General features: G+C 41.6%; 1 protein-coding gene across 2 annotated transcripts; it reads left to right on the top strand.

Annotated features, from left to right (window-relative positions):
• Window positions 1-551: 551 nt before the first annotated feature.
• On the top strand, window positions 552-11,889 carry NMRK2 (nicotinamide riboside kinase 2). 2 transcript variants are annotated; one of them, XM_042479995.1, is made up of 8 exons: window positions 552-930; window positions 4,308-4,398; window positions 7,858-7,906; window positions 8,130-8,304; window positions 9,894-9,965; window positions 10,445-10,551; window positions 11,301-11,386; window positions 11,509-11,889. In XM_042479995.1, exons 1-7 carry the CDS (start codon window positions 905-907, stop codon window positions 11,384-11,386), a joined length of 606 nt encoding a protein of 201 aa, XP_042335929.1. In that variant the 5' UTR covers window positions 552-904; the 3' UTR covers window positions 11,509-11,889. The 2 variants fall into 2 exon arrangements, with proteins under 2 accessions (XP_042335929.1, XP_042335930.1); XM_042479996.1 differs by lacking the exon at window positions 552-930 and adding an exon at window positions 2,897-3,270.
• The last annotated feature ends 4,922 nt before the right edge of the window (window positions 11,890-16,811 follow it).

Here is a 16,811-nt window from a genome sequence, read left to right as displayed (position 1 = left end):
ACACCTTGGATAGGTAACTGTCCAGCCTCTGCTTTTTCTAGAAGATGTGCTTTTGGATGGGAAATGGGTTTGCATTTTAAGAACTTATGGAAAGACAGCATCCAATGGCTCCATAGAATTGGAAGAGACCCTAAGGGTCATCCAGTCCAACCTACATCTGCCACGCAGGAAGACACCATCCAAGCACTCCTTGTAATGGATGTCCGTCCAGACTCTGTTTTTTCTACCAGACGTCCTTCTGGATGGAAAATGGGTTTGCATGGATGCCACCCTGCTTCTGCTTTTTCTAGAAGCTGTCCTTGTGGATGGAAAATGGGTCCGCACGGATGGCCATCCTGTCTCTGCTTTTTCTAGAAGACATCCTTGCGGATGGAAGAACCTCCCGCTTCTTCCAGCAGATGTCCTTCCAGGAAACAAGAGAGAAGGCAAGGATCCCATCCCTGAGTGTCTGGAAGCATAAGAGAAGGCGAGGGGGGGTTGACATTTCTATGTGGCCCATGACTAATTTTAGGCAAAGGGAAGACAGCCAAGGAGCTATTTATAAGCAAAGCCGGCCAGGCCAGAGCGAGGAGTGAAGTGAGGAAGTGCGAAAAGGGCTTAACAGGTGCAAGTGCAATGCGCATGACCCTCTCCTTGTGCATGGTGGAGTGTGTTCCAATGTGCCCCTTGTGCTCTTGGTGCTTTTCCATCCCAATGTGGGGCGGAGAGAAGGAGGGGAAAGGGAGAGGATTTGGGCCCCAGTGGAGTATAAAGGAGAGGCCCACACACCCTTTTCCTGAATGAAATAGCTGAGCCAGAGAGAGGAAAGAGTAAAATCTTCAGTCTCTTCCAGCTCTTCCAGGCTTCTGCTGCTTCTTTTTCTTTTCTTGCATTCCTGCATTAGAACAAAAAAAAGCAAAGGAAGATGAAGTTCATAATAGGAATAGGAGGGTAAGCATGAACATTTTCCTCATTCTCTTTACAGTTGCATGCTCTCTGTTCATCTCTTCCTCATTCTCTTTATTGTTGCATGCTCTGAAGTTTGGAAATATAGTATACATTTGTATATTTCATCCCAAAAGGGAGGAAGCAAGATTTTGATACAAAAAGTGAGGATCAAAGAAGCAAGGTCCAAATTGTATTTAAGCTTTAAAAAAAATTATTTTTTCCATTCTTAAAAACAAGAGGGAAAGGCTTTGTTTCCCGGAGTTTGCAAGCTTTGTGTCCAAAGAATTGCAAAACAGATTCAGCACATTTTCCCCTATTTATGTTCTTTTGGTGATCTGGCTTGGAAAGAAGGTAGCAACTGGGTGAAGGGAATCCAGATCTAGATAAATTATTGTTTTTAAAGAGTTGATTTAATTCTAGTATTTCAAATGCCATTAGTACCCAGTTTTAATAATGCATTGACAAAGTGATAGGAACATGTTGTTTGCCACCTTGAGTCCCTATATTTAAAATATAAATATAGTCTAATTAAAAATAATAATAATTGTAAGCTGCTCTGAGAGCCTTTGGGACTGAAGGGTGGGGTATAAATACTGTAAATAATAATAATAATAATAATAATAATGGGAGAAAGGCAGGATATAAGAAAATAAAATAATAATAACAGTAATAATCTGTTGGGATCCTTTCTAAAACACTTGCAGGAAAATATATATATGGAAAGTGTTAGCAAAAATTCCTGTCTCAATATAGAGAATACAATATTAAAGGACATCTATTCCTGTCTCTCCATAGATCCCCCTCATTCCCTTTTTTATATGTACAATTTTTGAAATATACAATTTCCCCCTCCATTAATCTAGCAATTGAAACCGCCTGCAATTGCATGGGAGAAACATATGGGGATAATGTCTGAATGCTTATGAGAACTGGATGCTTATGACTGGAGTCTAACTTGCAGAAATAATACACTTTGGGACTGCTTTAGCTGCCATGCCCCCATGCTATGGAATTCTGGGATTTGTAGTTTTGAGAGATATTTATTCTTCTCTGGGTGCATGATGGATGCATTTTGACACTCTTGTAACTGCCAAGGCTCCCAGCTGTGGAATTCTGGGATTTGTATTTTTGTGAGACATTTATCTTTTTCTGCCTGAACGCTGTGGCACCTCACAAAACTACAAATCCCAGAATTCCATAGTAGGGAGTTTCAAACTGCATTCATTCCTCAGTGCAGACCAAGCCTGGTTTCTAGTCCTCTTTTAGCATGGGCTTGTGTGAAATGGAGCCATATTACCTCAAAAAACCCCATGCTAAAATATAAACCAGATAATTTAAAGGTCCCTTTAATTAGTTGTTTCTTTGGGGGAGAAAAAATAATCCACACAAAAATGTTTATGTTTTATTTTTATTAAACATCCCCCTCAGGCGTAGAGTCTTTTATTTAGCACACATTTTCCCCCTTTTCCCGCCAAAGGGAAGGCAGCCGTTTAACGGACGACCCTCAGCCCTATTTATAACCTCGCCTCTCGCGCGCGCTCGCGCCTTTAATTAAACGAAGTGCGCGCCAGCCAATCAGAGCCGCGGAAGGCTGAAAGGCGCGCGCGCGAGGCGGGCAGTTTGAAAATTCTCCCGCCTTTTCTTCCTTATATGGAAGAGCCAGGCTCTGAGGAGAATAAGAAGAACCCTATCAAGAGAGTCCCCCCCGCCTTGAGGAAGTTAAACACGCGACACGCAACTAACGTGTGAATGGTTTACACGGGAATAAGCCCCCATTTCTCTTTAGTGGTGTTTACCTCCCAGGAAGGGATGCACTATGTGTTCACTAGTAAACACCATTGAAACCACCGCTTTAGTTTATTTCTGGAAGCAACTGTGTAGAATTACATTTAAAAAGCAATAGCAAAGCTGTTTTTTGGTTGGTGTCTCCACAAACTTACTCTTATTACTTGACAATTGGTTTTAAGGACACTGAAGTTGTTCATTTGTATCCCAGCGAGCCTAAACTTCCTCTCCCTCCCTGCCAAAAAGTAAAACATAACAAAAGTAACAACAAAATAACAAAAAGTGCCCCACAAGTTGCACTTAAATGAATGTATTTTTCCATCCTCACAAATACTGTAATTACAGGAATTGGTTAATGTTTTCAACAGTGACTAATGGGCTGGATTCCTTTTGGAAAGTGATTGCTTATTCCTTTAATTACTTCTTTAGAATTTAGTTACTTAGTTTAGTTACTTATTTCCCATCCTTCAGGGAAAGGCTCCAAAAGCAGTTTACCAATTGCTGATTTGACAGTCCAGATTTCCAAGCAAGAATGGAGACCATCCCAACATTTAAAATGTAAGGTGGATATTTGAGGCATCCATCTTACATTACCATATTTAACTTGGTGAAGTTGGAAGAAGGAGGAAATGGCCTACATATTTCATATAGTCTACATATTTCATTGCTATTTGTGTGTGAGCATGAGTTTTATAAACTGACTTTGCATCCACGCTGGAGAAATAACCCAGTTTGGCACTGCTCCGCTCTGGGCCCACAACAAATGCCAACTCCCAGAATTCCATAGCCTTGAGCCAGGGCAGCTAAAGTGGTGCCAAACCGGGTTTTTTCTCCAATGTGGACGCAGCCTGAGTCTCCCTTTCCAAAATCCTCCAAAATCTAAAAGTTGTGTGACTGAGAGAATGACAACTTTGGCTTCTGATGGTTCAGTGTACACAAACTTTGGTGTCATGCACAAAATTATTGCAAATATTATATATAAAATTGCCTTCAGGCTATGTGTATAAGGCATATGAAACACAAAGGAATTTTATGTTTAGACCTGGATCCCATCTCTAAGATGTATCTCATTATGTAGGTGCAAATATTACCAAATTTGAAAAACTCTGAAATCCAAAACACTTTTGATCCCAAGCATTTTGGAGGAGGGAGACTCTCAGGTCCAAAACACATTGCAAAAATAATCTAGTTTGAAAGGAAGACCACTTAAACTGCCTTGGCTCAGTGCTAAGGAATCCTGGGAATTGTAGTTTTTTGTGGCACCCGAGCTTTCAGACGGAGAAGGCTAAATGTCTCACAAAACTACAGTTCCCAGAATTCCCTAGCACTGAGCCAGGGTAGTTAAAGTGGTCTAAAACTGGATTATTTCTGCAGTGTGTTTTTGGACCTCAGGCTTATTGTTTTCATACCATAACAGCTCTTTTACTTAAGGAATTGCTGAATGTTGAAGAAGGCTTTAACCTTTTTAAATAAAATAACCCAAAAGGCTGAGGCGGTGTCCGCGCAAAGGTGACATGATGCTCATTCGAAGTTTTCCAATCTGTCATTTGTCTAATAATGTCTCCCGCAATTCTGCTTCACATTTTCCTATCTAGTGTGACCAATGGTGGCAAAACCACTTTGACCAATAGACTTATCAAAGCCCTTCCAAACTGTTGCGTTGTCCATCAAGACGATTTCTTCAAGGTAAGTATCTCCTTCCCCCTCTTGTTTAGTCTAATATATATATTTAAACCATGCACATAGTTCTTAAGATTTCATTATGCACGCTAGCAATGACGAGAGAGACGGTGAGCATCTGTCTGTTAGCACAAATGAAGCACGTATGACTAGGATGTACAATAGCAATACAACAAGGTTCAATACAAAAAGTGACTGTCATAAGCAGCAATTCCTGGCATATATATATATATATATATATATGCTACCCTGGAAAACAGCCACCTCTGGTTTTGTGATACAGGCTGAGTCTTCCCTATCAGGAATTCCAAAATCCAAAATATTCCAAAATTGCCCACATGCGTGGCTGAGACATTGACACATCTGCTTTCTGATGGTTCAATGTACACAAACTTTGTTTCATCCACAAAATTATGACAAATATTATGTATAAAATGACCTTCAAACTATGTCTGTATAAGGTGTGTACAAAACATGAATGAATTCCATGTTTAGACTTGGGTCTCATCTCCAAGATATCTCATTATGTACATGCAAATACTCCAAAATCTTGGCCGGAAAGGGAGGGGGGGAATCAAAACACTTCTAGTCCAGAGTATTTCAAGCAAGGGAGACTTAACCTGTAATCACTAAACCTCACTTTTCCATGAAAAACACAATGGTTTTAATTGTTGCAACCTGCTTTGAGCTTGGGTTTTGTTTTTGCTTTAACCATTCTTTAGCCATTCATTCTAGCCATATTACAAGCACTAGCTATGTTCACGCCAGAGCTTTGAAAACTGACTTTTTAAAAAGACTACAGCTCCCAGAATCCCCTAGCAACAGACAGTGGCTATAGTGGGGGTTGCTGGGAGTTGTAGTCAAAAAGGAACCTTTTCAAGCTGTGGTTCACATGTGATGATAAGCCATGGTTTATATTGATCATGGTTTGTTGCTTAAGCCATGACTTGCTCAGCAGACAAGCAAACAAGCCTTGTTTCAACTTTCTAGTTTGTTTCCACTCCTAATATCAAATTTAAACAAAGGGTTTCCCTGCCGTCCATGGGAAATGGCATTTAATGGAGATGTTTTGGGTGTCTTCCATTTGTTAATAGGGTCTCCCCAAGAAACTCTATGTCATTGCATCAACTGAAAACTCTACTCCAAAACGTGGAAACCTTAGCACTAACCTACTTGCTACATCATGAAAGGGACCAATTCATGGCTGTTCAGACCTGCATTAACTGCATTAAAGCAGTTAAAATGGAATCATAGTACTATATTTTTGTGTAAAGTGAAAGGGATCATTCCAAAAATACCAATAACTGCCTCGTTTCGTCTGCATTCCAGGTTGAGCCATGCTTTTAAACCCTGCTGAAATCCGTGGGTCAATGGGGCAGTGACTAATTCATGTCCCACAAATTTCAGTGTGACTAAAAGCGTTGCCAAAAGGCTTTTTGCACACAACTTGTGTATAAAACAGGCATTGTAGGACTTCTTCTCTAAATCTTACAACTAATAATACAAGAAGTGCCCCCAATACTACAGAACAAAACATTTCTTCATCTTAAAAACCAGTCTTTAAATGAAGATTGGATTTAAGTGGTAAAGGATTGAGACCAGGCAAAGGAAGTCCTCTGGTCTTGACTTGGTCTAGATCAGCACCTCTTCCTTCAAGAGCTGGGTCAAAGGAAGTGGCGGTGGCTCAGCTGCCATTCCCTGCGTCCTCTTCATGGGGGCAAATGCTGACCGCTTAAGACACAGTGGCCCTGCTGCCCCACATATCAGATGTCCTTAGCCAAGGAATTTTGCTCCTCTTGTATTGGATTTCCAAATGAAACTGTAAATGCAGTTGAGATAAAAATGACAACGGCCAAGTTAGCAAACAACATTCACTTATTTATAAAAAGCGCTATACTTTCGTTTGATAAAAGTTGATATTTAGTACTGTACACTGAAACAGTACATTTATAGGCTACATCCACACTAGAGAAATAACCCGGTTTGGCACCACTTTTCAGCATCCTGGCTGAAGGCTATGGAATTCTGGGAGTTGCAGTTTGTTGTGGGCCCAGAGCAAAGCAGAGCCAAATGCTCAGCTGAAGCAGAGCTCTGCTCTGGACCCCACAACATACTCCAACTCTCAGAATTCCATAGCCTTGAGCCAAACAACAAGTTAAAGCGGGGCCAAACTGGGTTATTTCTTCAGTGTGGATGTAGCCTTGGATGGATATAGTATTTCCAGGTGGCTTCTCATGATAAATTGCAAAGTAGAGGATGCCCATCGTCCACAGCAGCCCTCCCTGCATTCAGCCCAGGTTAAGCCTGCTTTACCTCAGCGGAAAAGCTGTGGCTGCCTCTATACTGCAGAATTAATGCCATTTGACACCCCTTTAACTGCCATAGCAGGTTGCAATTTAAGTCCCCCCCCCAAAAAAAAACCCATCTTTAAGAAGAGGTCTCTGGTTCAGGCATTCACAAAGACTTCGGTTGCATCTGCACTGCAGAATTAATGCAGTTTGACTCCACTTTAACTGCCATGACTCAGTGCTCTGGAGTGCTGCAATATGTAGTTTTGTGAGATATGTAGCCTTCTCTGTCAGAGAGCTCTGGGGCCATAACTACAAATTCCAGGATTCCACAGCATTGAGCTAAGTGGTATCAAACTGCATTAATTCTTCAGTACAGATGCAACTTGTGCCAGGTTATGTCAGATCATTCTGCAGAATATGCAACGCAGAACCTCCACTGATACCATTCTTTGGCCTCACAAGGGTCTAGTATGGGGATGGAGGACAAAATGACGGCATTTGCCCCCAAATAAAAATCCCCACCCCATGAAATTTCCCTTCAGTCCCAAATTACTAGCATTGAAGAGAGTGAGCACTGAAAATTACTCACTCCATTAATTGTGTTTGTTCACTTGTTCTTTGGATAGCTAAAATGTTATTTCCAAATGCTCATCTGAAGTCGGTGCTAAACATTTGGGGACTGAAGGTTAATTTAACTGGGGACCAGAATTCCTATTTGGGGGTCAAAGCCCTCATCCCCTCTGAATAACTACACCTTGCAATTTGGAAGATGCAACTTAAAACTGGCTTACACAAGGGGCATCCTAAAACTGCAGCTGTGACCCAGCCTATTAAAGCCCTGAGTTCATAGCTATTGTAGCACCAGACGGTCACTGCAGAGACTGACAACTGAAATTGAAATTGGTAGCAGCGGATCAGGGGAGGACAGGAAGCCAAACCCAATATTCTTGAGAAACTTTTGGGGGACCGGGTCGGGGAATGGGGTAAATGGGGAAAAGCAATCTGAATTGTCATTGTTCTGCGCCAGAGCTGTTTTGCTATAAGTGAGCACTTGCTTCCGTTGTGTGTGTATGTATGTGTGTATTTTTACAGTAGTGTCCAGGTTGTGATCGGATCGTAGGTAGCTTGGTCACCCTGCGTTTGCAGCAATGTTTTATTGATCACTATATTTCAGCCACAAGATCAAATACAAGTCGGGGAAGACGGCTTTAAGCAATGGGATGGTAAGAACGGTGTTCGCTATAGGATGCAGTAATGTATATTTTCCTAAGTATATTTTTATCACTATAATTTTATTATTAAATAAAAAAGACTTAATTGTAAAATTTACATAATTCTATAAACACACGTTTATAATTTCATACACTTTCACACTGAATTTTTCATATATTTTCATGACTGACCTTTTTCTCTATGTATATATATATTTTCCTTTCTTCTCACTAGTGCTGGATTCCTTGGATATGGAAGCGATGGTGAACACCGTGCGTGCGTGGATTGAGAATCCAGTGAAATTTGCCCGATCCCACGGAGTAAACGTTTCACATGGCTCAAAGTTGCCCAGTTCTGACGATGATGTCCACATCCTGGTTGTTGAAGGCTTCCTGCTTTACAACTACAGGTAAAGATACCTTTACTCTGCTTGTTTTCTTTAAATGGTTATCTGTTTGCCTCCTTTTTCAACTGACTTCTGGTCCTATGGGGTTTAAATGGTGATCTCATACTCTGCAACAAACCCCTGATTTGATTCTAGATCAGCTCTTTATAGAAATTCAAACCAGAAACCATATTCTTCTTCTGTGCAGTTTCATCTTTATGTATCTTTACATTATGTTTCTTCTTTGTGAAAAACAAATCAGCTGCTTGAGTCACATCAACCTGGAATATTTTATATTCCTAAGTATCCCTAAATCTGATCCTCATATAGTGGAATAAACTTTAACATGGAGAGGCTCCCACTTCACAAGCCAGTTGAACAAGATTCATGGATTGGACTGTACACTTGAGTTTGTTGAGTTTTTTAAAGAAAATGCGGTAAAGAAGGCTGTTGCATCCAAGTACTTTATAAATTAAAAGTGTCACCTCTTATTTGGGCTCAAAGGCAAAAGGAAAGAGTTATAGACCATGGAGCATAGCTATATTAATAAGCTATAAGCAGCCCAATGCCATGCAGATGTAAGAACCTCCAGAAAGTTTTGTGGCCTCCAAACATTTCAAGGGCTATCTGGTATGAAGCCTCCTATCGGAGGCCCATAGATGTCAGGACTGTTGTGTAATAGAATTCCAGTTAAAGAAAATCTTCATTTAATTCCTGAAGGTCACTGCAACAAGGATTATATATGCAGGCTTGTCAACACTTTGAAAGGCAGGGTGCCTCTAAAGCTACTCAAATGATGAGTTCCAGTTCTTCTCAGGCAGAATGTTGATAGTAAATTGCTTATCTCACACACTGCAGGCATATCAGAAGTGGTTTGGCAAATAGTTTTCGGGCCTGTAGATGTTTGGAAGCAACTGGGACAAATTCCTGTTTCCCCCCTCAACCTCCAGCCACCAAAAATACAGGCTGTGTAACTTACTGTTTACCACTTTTCCTACTGGCACACATGCTGGGAAATCCATTTCTGAATCCATGAATCTGTTTGTAATGACCATGTCTTCATGCAAGCCTCAACTGATATTTTCACCTCTGGAAAAGATGTGCAATTTGTGTGCCACCAGACAATGCTGGGCTAGAACTTTCATTCATCCTAGCCAGCCCAGCCAGTGCTGAGGGACCTAGGCAGCTGTAGGACAGTACAGTGTAGTGGTCTGAATGTTGGACTAGGATTCCAGGAGACTCGGGTTGAAATCCCACTTGACCATGGAAACCCATTGAGTGACCTTGGGCAAGTCACACTCTCCCAGCCATGGAAGAAAGCAAAGCAAGGCAAGATGAATACATCTTGCAAAAAAAAAAAAAACCTACAAGAGGGTCTCTATATTGTAGCCACCATGGTATAATAGTTTGAATGCTGAATGTTGGACTAAGAACAGGGTTCAAAACCCCACTCAGCCTTGATATTGCCATCAAGCATGGCACCTGTGTCAGGCCTTAACTGGCAATGGAGAAGCCATGGGTTTGTTTTTTGTTATTTTAATCTGATCTTTTCCTCTTAAGCCTCTTCAGTAAGGAACCATCCTGCCTGTAACCCTGTCTTTCTTTTCCCTCAGGCCACTAGTGGACTTGTTGGACAAGCGGTACTACTTAGTCGTTCCGTACAATGAATGCAAACAAAGGAGGAGGTAAGAGTGGTATCTCAACCCTGGTTCTCTATGCATCTTGTTCCCATGACATAATGGCATTCAGGAAACATTCCTTCCTATTAACACCGATCCCAAACACATCTTTTTATAGGGGTGTCAGAAGGGGAAGTTAATAATGGCGTGTAGAATAGCTGGGTTAGTGGCATGATTCATCTTCATGCTGCATGTGGCAACGGGGGCAGCTGAGCCAGGTGGCTTTTTTCGCCTAAAGGGCACAGCCAGCTAGGATGTCAGCGCCACATCAGGGACCATGACATGGCACCGATATCAGCGCATTTTTGCATTCCATTGATACCACCTGCAAAGGTCCAGCTTAATTTAAGGAGAAGCCTTTTACATAATGCATGGCCACTCGTTTTGAGGGCAATAGAGAGGACAGACATCCCTTCAAGTCAGAAACTGTTTATTCTACAGCAACCGTGCACCATAAGACATTTCTTCTCTTGTTTCTTCTCTAGTACCCGTAAATATACAGTACCTGACCCTCCTGGTCTGTTTGATGGCCACGTCTGGCCCATGTATCTTAAACACAGGAAAGAAATGGAGGCCAGTGAAGTTGATGTTGGTAAGGATCAAAGACCTGACTTCGACTCTGAGATGAGGTGGTGAAATTCAGGGGTGCAGGATATGTTTCTAGTATAAATATTTGCTGTTATTTTGTGCCTTTGACTCTGACTTATGGTGAGCCTATCATAAAGTATTGTTAGCCAGGTTCAGAGGAGTTTTGCCATAGCCTTTGTCTTAGGCTGAGAGTTTAAGTTACCTGGGGTCATCCAGTAGCATTCCATGGCTGAGGGAGGATTTGTACCTAGCCTCCTGGGGTCCTAATTCAATGCTCAAACCACTAGAGCATTCTGCCTCTTAAAAAAGAATTTATTCAGGGGAGATTTGCCACCATTCCCTTTCTCTCTGAAGCTTAGAGAGTGAGGCATGTCCAAGGTCACTCAGTAGGCTTCGGTGGCCAAGCATGGATTCAAACTTTGTCCTCCAAGAGTCCAACACTCAAGCCACTATACCAGTCATATAGCCAAGAGATAAGAATATTTTTGTTTTAAAAATTCATAACGGAGCAGTATGCAGCCTGAATTCCCAACAAATATGACGGCACACTCACATTATCCACTTGTTTCTTAGTATTTAAAGCACAATCCTAAAATATATTTAGAAAACATGCTTAAGACTGCAGTGTTGTAAAGCTATGACTATAATGAGTGAGCAAATTCTCCAGATGAATTTTAATTCTACAGTTTTAAATTAATGCAACCGGCAACATCCTTGCTCACAGAATTCATAAATCATTCTTTTTGTTTTCAGTTTATTTGGATGGCCTGAAGTCCAGAGATGACCTTTATAAGCAAGTCTTTGAAGATATACAGAACAAGCTTTTAAATAATTCATAGGTAAATATATTCCTAATGGATGGTGGCAGGCAAGGAGTAAAGAAGGTTTTCCCTTCCTGCAATAAAAATAGCCAAGTTTATTTCCATAATTTGAATAGTAATTTCCCCCTTTTGCTTTTCAGGATCTGTGGACAACGGAAAGATCCGTGTACAAATCTGATGTAAATATTACTTTGAATATTAACAGAAACATGTAAGGTTGAGTATCTGAAAAGCCCATCTCTCACTGTCCTTTGGAAAATTACTTTGTGTATATAATAGAATGTTAACCTATATTTATTTGCAACGCACCTATGGACAGGTTTTTTTTTAATTTCCCTCTTTTATATTCCAATGGTTTAATTGTGTATGTTGTAAAGATGCATTTTTATAACGCAACACCAAATCCAAGTTTGTAAAATAGAAGTGTTGACGTCTGTATCTTTATGTCCATGTTTGTAAGCCTTTGTATGGTATCACATTGTACACACAGTAAAAAAACAAAACGAAAACCCATCCCAAAACTTAAATATGTGATCTCTTTGTTTCACCATACTCAATAATATTGAGGCACCAGACACTTCAGTCCTTAAGCACATCTTCAAAATGAGGCTGGATGCTCTAACTGGAGATCTTGCATTGAGCAGGAGTCTGGACTGCATGTCTCTAGGGATCCCTTCCAACTCTAAGATTCGTGGATGAAAGTGATACAGTCATATGAGACTCTTGTTTCTTTTCCACTTGAGTGGACCTATCTTCTTTAGGTCTTAGCAACCCAAAGTAAAGTAAACATCTATGCCCATCTTATTTATTTCCTTTCCTTTCCACAGCTACTGCTTAACTCTCATCTCTCAGTCATAAGCCAACATCCTCTTAGTGACATACGTAAGGAGAGGTCCAATGTACACCTTCATTTATCAGGCAGATTGAGAGGAGATGTATAGTTCCACCGGCAGAACTTTCATGTTATGCTATGCAATATATTAAATCAATAGGAGGAAGGGCAGCAGTAATATTTCATAAGGCTTTGGTGAAAGGATTAAGGGTTTATGAGCAAAAAAAGATGTTTGATTTTGAAATACTTAAATGTCATAATAGAGGAATGCAAAAATCCTTTGAATTCCTTTTCATCTTGAAAGTTTCTCCTGTTACTTTTTTCTTCCAAAAATGAGCAATGGCAACTGGGACGGAAGAAACCAGTTGGCCCCAGTGCCTGGGATGTTTTGCATTCTTAGGACATTGTTAGCCCCGATGAGCTGGCTGCGGAGAAAACCTAACCGTTCTCTTTCATGCTGTCATGCTCCTTCCTCTGTGGTCATGTCGAATGACCAAGCACAGCTGTGCGTCCACAGCGCAAGTGAGCTGCATGGCTGCTTCTTTTTTTAAAATCTGGAGTTATGTGCTGAGGCATGTCCCACAAATGCCTTGCTGACAGGCAATCTGAACTGGGGAGGATTAAGGAGGCTCAAACTTTGGCTTAAATCGAGGCTTACCCATGAGTTCACGTGTGGATCCTGGCACATCTCTGTCTCTTGGCTGAGCCCTTTGAGATAGATAGATAGATAGATAGATAGATAGTCCTCAAACAGCTCCAATTTGTCAGTGACAATCCTGATTAATCCTCTGCCATCCCACTTTTCCAGCTACTTGGAAAATGTCCCAGTAGTTTGCACTCAATTAACACAGGGGAGAAGTCCTGCCCTTCCCAGTTAGCTCAGGCAAAAGCAAACTACCACAACCTCCTAATACATTTGCCCCATCTGGAGAAATCTAGTAGGAGCAACCTAAACACAGAACCAAGTTTCTGCCGCCTTTCAGTCGGGTGAGAGATCAGGGGGTTGGAAGAGATGACCTAGAAGGCCCTCATCCAGCTCTGGGATTCTGAGAATTTCACAAGGATCGGATGGAGGGAGACAGCCAGAAGAACCCCATTGAACTCCCATCTGAGCACACAGAGAGAGAAGCGGAGATCGGTTGAGTCATCACCCTGGAACACTCCCCTAGGCCAAAGTTAGACCTTGCTGGATAATCTTTGCTCTTAAATATCAAGCCCCATTGCAATTCGCTGTTTGCATCTCTTCAGAAGCAGATCTCAGTGTCCTCCAGTCACACAGCCCTCAAAATGTCACAAATGAAAACCAGGAAATATGTGGCCAGGCAACTTCAGAATGTGGCAGAGATGGCAAAAGTTATTAGTGAGGAAGAACAGACAAAGAAGGAGAGGCTGCAATAGTTTGCTAAGGAGTCTTAGTGGTTCAATTTCACCAGATATGGTCCATGGGAGCACAGCTCTCGCCCACAGTTTGGTCCTAAGAGGGGCCCATGCTTTCCCAACCCAAATTACAGGGTCCTGGAATTATTTGTAGTGGAAAGATGTGAATTTTCCCACCGTAGAGTTTTTAAAAAAGAGCTCAGACAGTCACATCTCAGGTGTAAGGACACCTGAGCACATCTGAAAGCCCATCTCTTTGCATGAAGCCTGGAGCAACCTTGTGTGTATGTAGACAGATAGAGATATGGACATATCTTTCTCCACTTCTTTAAAAAATGATTAGTGATGGAGTTTGGTTGGCATATTTCCATGACTATGTTAGATAAATGTGGAGCAAGGATTGTATCCTGGTGGCAAAATGCCACAGAAAGACAGCCTCCTCCTTTAGGTGCTAGCCCAAAACCTAAGATCATCAGTGGAGGCCTTGTTCTTTGTCCAAATAACTCTTCGGTAGCAGCACTCAGACCGTGGGACTCCCTGCCACAAGAGACTGCGCTAGCTCCATCCCTTCTGAATTTCTGGCAGGCAGTGAACAAATATATTTTCTTGTGTTGCCCTTGCCTCTTAAAAATACAGTGTCTAAATTGAAACAAAGGCTGGATGGTCAGGGGTGCTTTGAGTATGTATTCCTGCACAGGAGGACTAGATGACCCTTGAGGTTTCTTCCAACTCTAGGATTCAATATGATTCTAAATCTGATTTTTTAAAAACTGTTTGCCTCGTTTTGGGACTATTTTGAAAGAGGACCCTGGGCTGCTTTAAATTGGATTTTTAGTTTTCAAGCCTTTTTATCCATTGTGCATTGTTGACTGGAGAGTCCTGGTGGGTCAAGAGGTGATCAATAAATGTTTGAAAGAAATATACATGAATAAATAACGTTGGACCTATCTTAGCCAGGTAGTCTGAGAAAGACTCCTGCCTGAAATCCTGCAGTAAGGATATTCAGTCAAGCAAATTCTCATTTGCAGTGACAAGTCTATTGTACTCACCCCCCTGGTTTAAGAGACACACTAATTGTGTGTGTGTTTAATTGCATAACAGTCATGTAAAAACTACATGAAACAGGTTCAAACAGGAGCTGGGAAAGGTGGGGTGGAAGAGAAGAGACACACGACAACTCTAGCTTTTGGAGAAGTTTGGTATTCTCTCCTTGGGGGCCACACAGACGCTCAGATATCACCTAGGCACTCCTCCTGGTGCTGAAATGCAGGCCTGGTACAAATATAGCATTTTGTCCTCGGCGTTCACTGCCAATTAGGAAAGGGCAACGTTCAAGTGGAAAGGAGAAGAGCGCCGCAGCCGGCCACAAATTTCTAAGAACTGCATAGATATTTCTCCTTCATCCGTTCTGGAAGCTTTTCAGGGAATCTTTGGCTCCTGGTAAAGGTTGGGAATTAGTTTCCTGACCATCTCAAGCCTGGTCCAACAATCTCAGAATGGCAACAGCTTTCTTGGGTGTCACAATCCTACCTTGTCTGGTTCTTCCTCATTTACAAAACGAAACAAGGCTCCAGTCCTCATGGCTCTGAATAAAAGGCTGTTTAATGAGGAGCCTAGGAAGCTGCTGATACAAATCATTCGTTCATCTTGGTCAGCGCTGTTAATAATGGCTCTAACTTCTGCCTAAGTTTTCCCCAAGCTTGACTGGAGATACAAATGAATGGACTCAGGGAATTCATTCAGTAAGAAGCAATACCATTTTGGTGGGGCAACTCCAAAGCATATTACACAAGGTTTTGAAGCTTCACTGGCTTCTTCATCAGACAAAGATGTTCAAAATCATACTGGAGAAAAATGGTGATGATTTTGGAGACACAAGCCAATGCTTAAGATGGGATTTCAATGCAGGCAGAGACTTCTCCCCTTGTGAAGACGAGGGACAAAGAGCAATGAAAGGCAAGGGATAAAATTTCAACTCCCATTAGCACAGAAAAATAACTTCTCTTGAGATCCAGACGTACCCGTTCTGAGCTATTGTTCTTAAAATAACAATAATAAAGCAAAACTCTAGTCCTGGTGGTTCTAAAGAAAGGGCTGTTTTTAAAATAAGAACAAAGCATATCCTTCCAGATATTGTTGAACAATGGCTGCATCCACATTAGAGAAATAACCTGGTTTGGCACCACTTTAAGTGCCAAACGAATGTCTGATAAATCATAAGACCATCTGGTTTCAAGGCAGGAGGTAGAAGACGGCATAGATATTGACTCTCTTGGCTCTCACAAGCCCTTCCCTGGGTATCTTTTTCTCTTTCCCTGTCTTGGCTGGACTGGACTTGTATCAGCTGTGTAAGAAAGACAGTAAAATCTATACTATTAATAGCCGGGAGGCCACCTCACTTCTCTCTCTCTCTCATCAGCCTCCTTCCCAACTTTGGTTAAAGGCTCAGGAAGCTGGCAAGGGGTCAACGATTTCTAGTCTCAGCCAGCTTTGGGTGTGTTCAGCTGGTCTGTCCCCCTTTTTGAAAGGAGTCAAGCCCTGGCTGTGTGTATGTGACGAATCACCCCTTGTGTGACAGTCACAGCGGAAACATTCAGTGGAGCTAGACCTCAGATAACCCAGTCATGATGGGAAAGGATGCCAACTTTTTTTGAACAACGAGGGATGGGTTGCCGTTACTCTAGAAACCCACGTCCTCAATGCCAGTTGTGTCTCCTTTGCATACTAAATGTACTAAATTGTTTTCCATGCGCATGGACAAATATCCCACCTGGAGGAGACCAGGCCTTCTGGAAGACACACTCAGGCATCATCTAAGCCCAAAATTAAATAAATCCTTGTTATTGTTGTTATGAACGTTTAAGTCAATGTCATTTTATACTGACCCTCTCCTAGGGTTCAAAGATGTAGCCGTGTTAGTCTGTAGAATCAATAAGTAGAGAGATCTTGTAGCACCTTTGAGATTAACTAAAGAAAGGTTTGCAGCATGAACTTACCTAGACTTAAGTCTGAAGAAGTAGAGTTAAGTCTCTGAAAGCTCATGCTGCCAACCTCTCCTAAGAAAGATTTCTTCAGAGGAAGTTTGTCTCTTTCTTTTCTGGGAGAGTGAGGCTCACCCAAGGTCCACCAGTGGGTTTCCATAGCCAAGTGGGGATTCAAACCCTGGTCATTCAACGCTCAAACCAACACTCAAACCACTATACATTCCTAAGTACTGTAAACCTTTATTTTGCC

Source organism: Sceloporus undulatus, chromosome 7 (assembly GCF_019175285.1).
Source record: "Sceloporus undulatus isolate JIND9_A2432 ecotype Alabama chromosome 7, SceUnd_v1.1, whole genome shotgun sequence".
In the NCBI taxonomy this organism is placed as follows: Eukaryota; Metazoa; Chordata; class Lepidosauria; order Squamata; family Phrynosomatidae; genus Sceloporus; species Sceloporus undulatus.
Note: the sequence above shows the minus strand (reverse complement) of the source record. Positions and strands in the feature narration are given on the sequence as shown.

Excerpts from the sequence above, each read along its gene's own strand:
- NMRK2 (XM_042479995.1), top strand. The coding sequence starts at position 905 with ATGAAGTTCATAATAGGAATAGGAGG. Across the intron at positions 931-4,307 it reads TTCATAATAGGAATAGGAGG|TGTGACCAATGGTGGCAAAA; the intron begins GTAAGCATGAAC and ends TTTCCTATCTAG. Across the intron at positions 8,305-9,893 it reads TTCCTGCTTTACAACTACAG|GCCACTAGTGGACTTGTTGG; the intron begins GTAAAGATACCT and ends CTTTTCCCTCAG.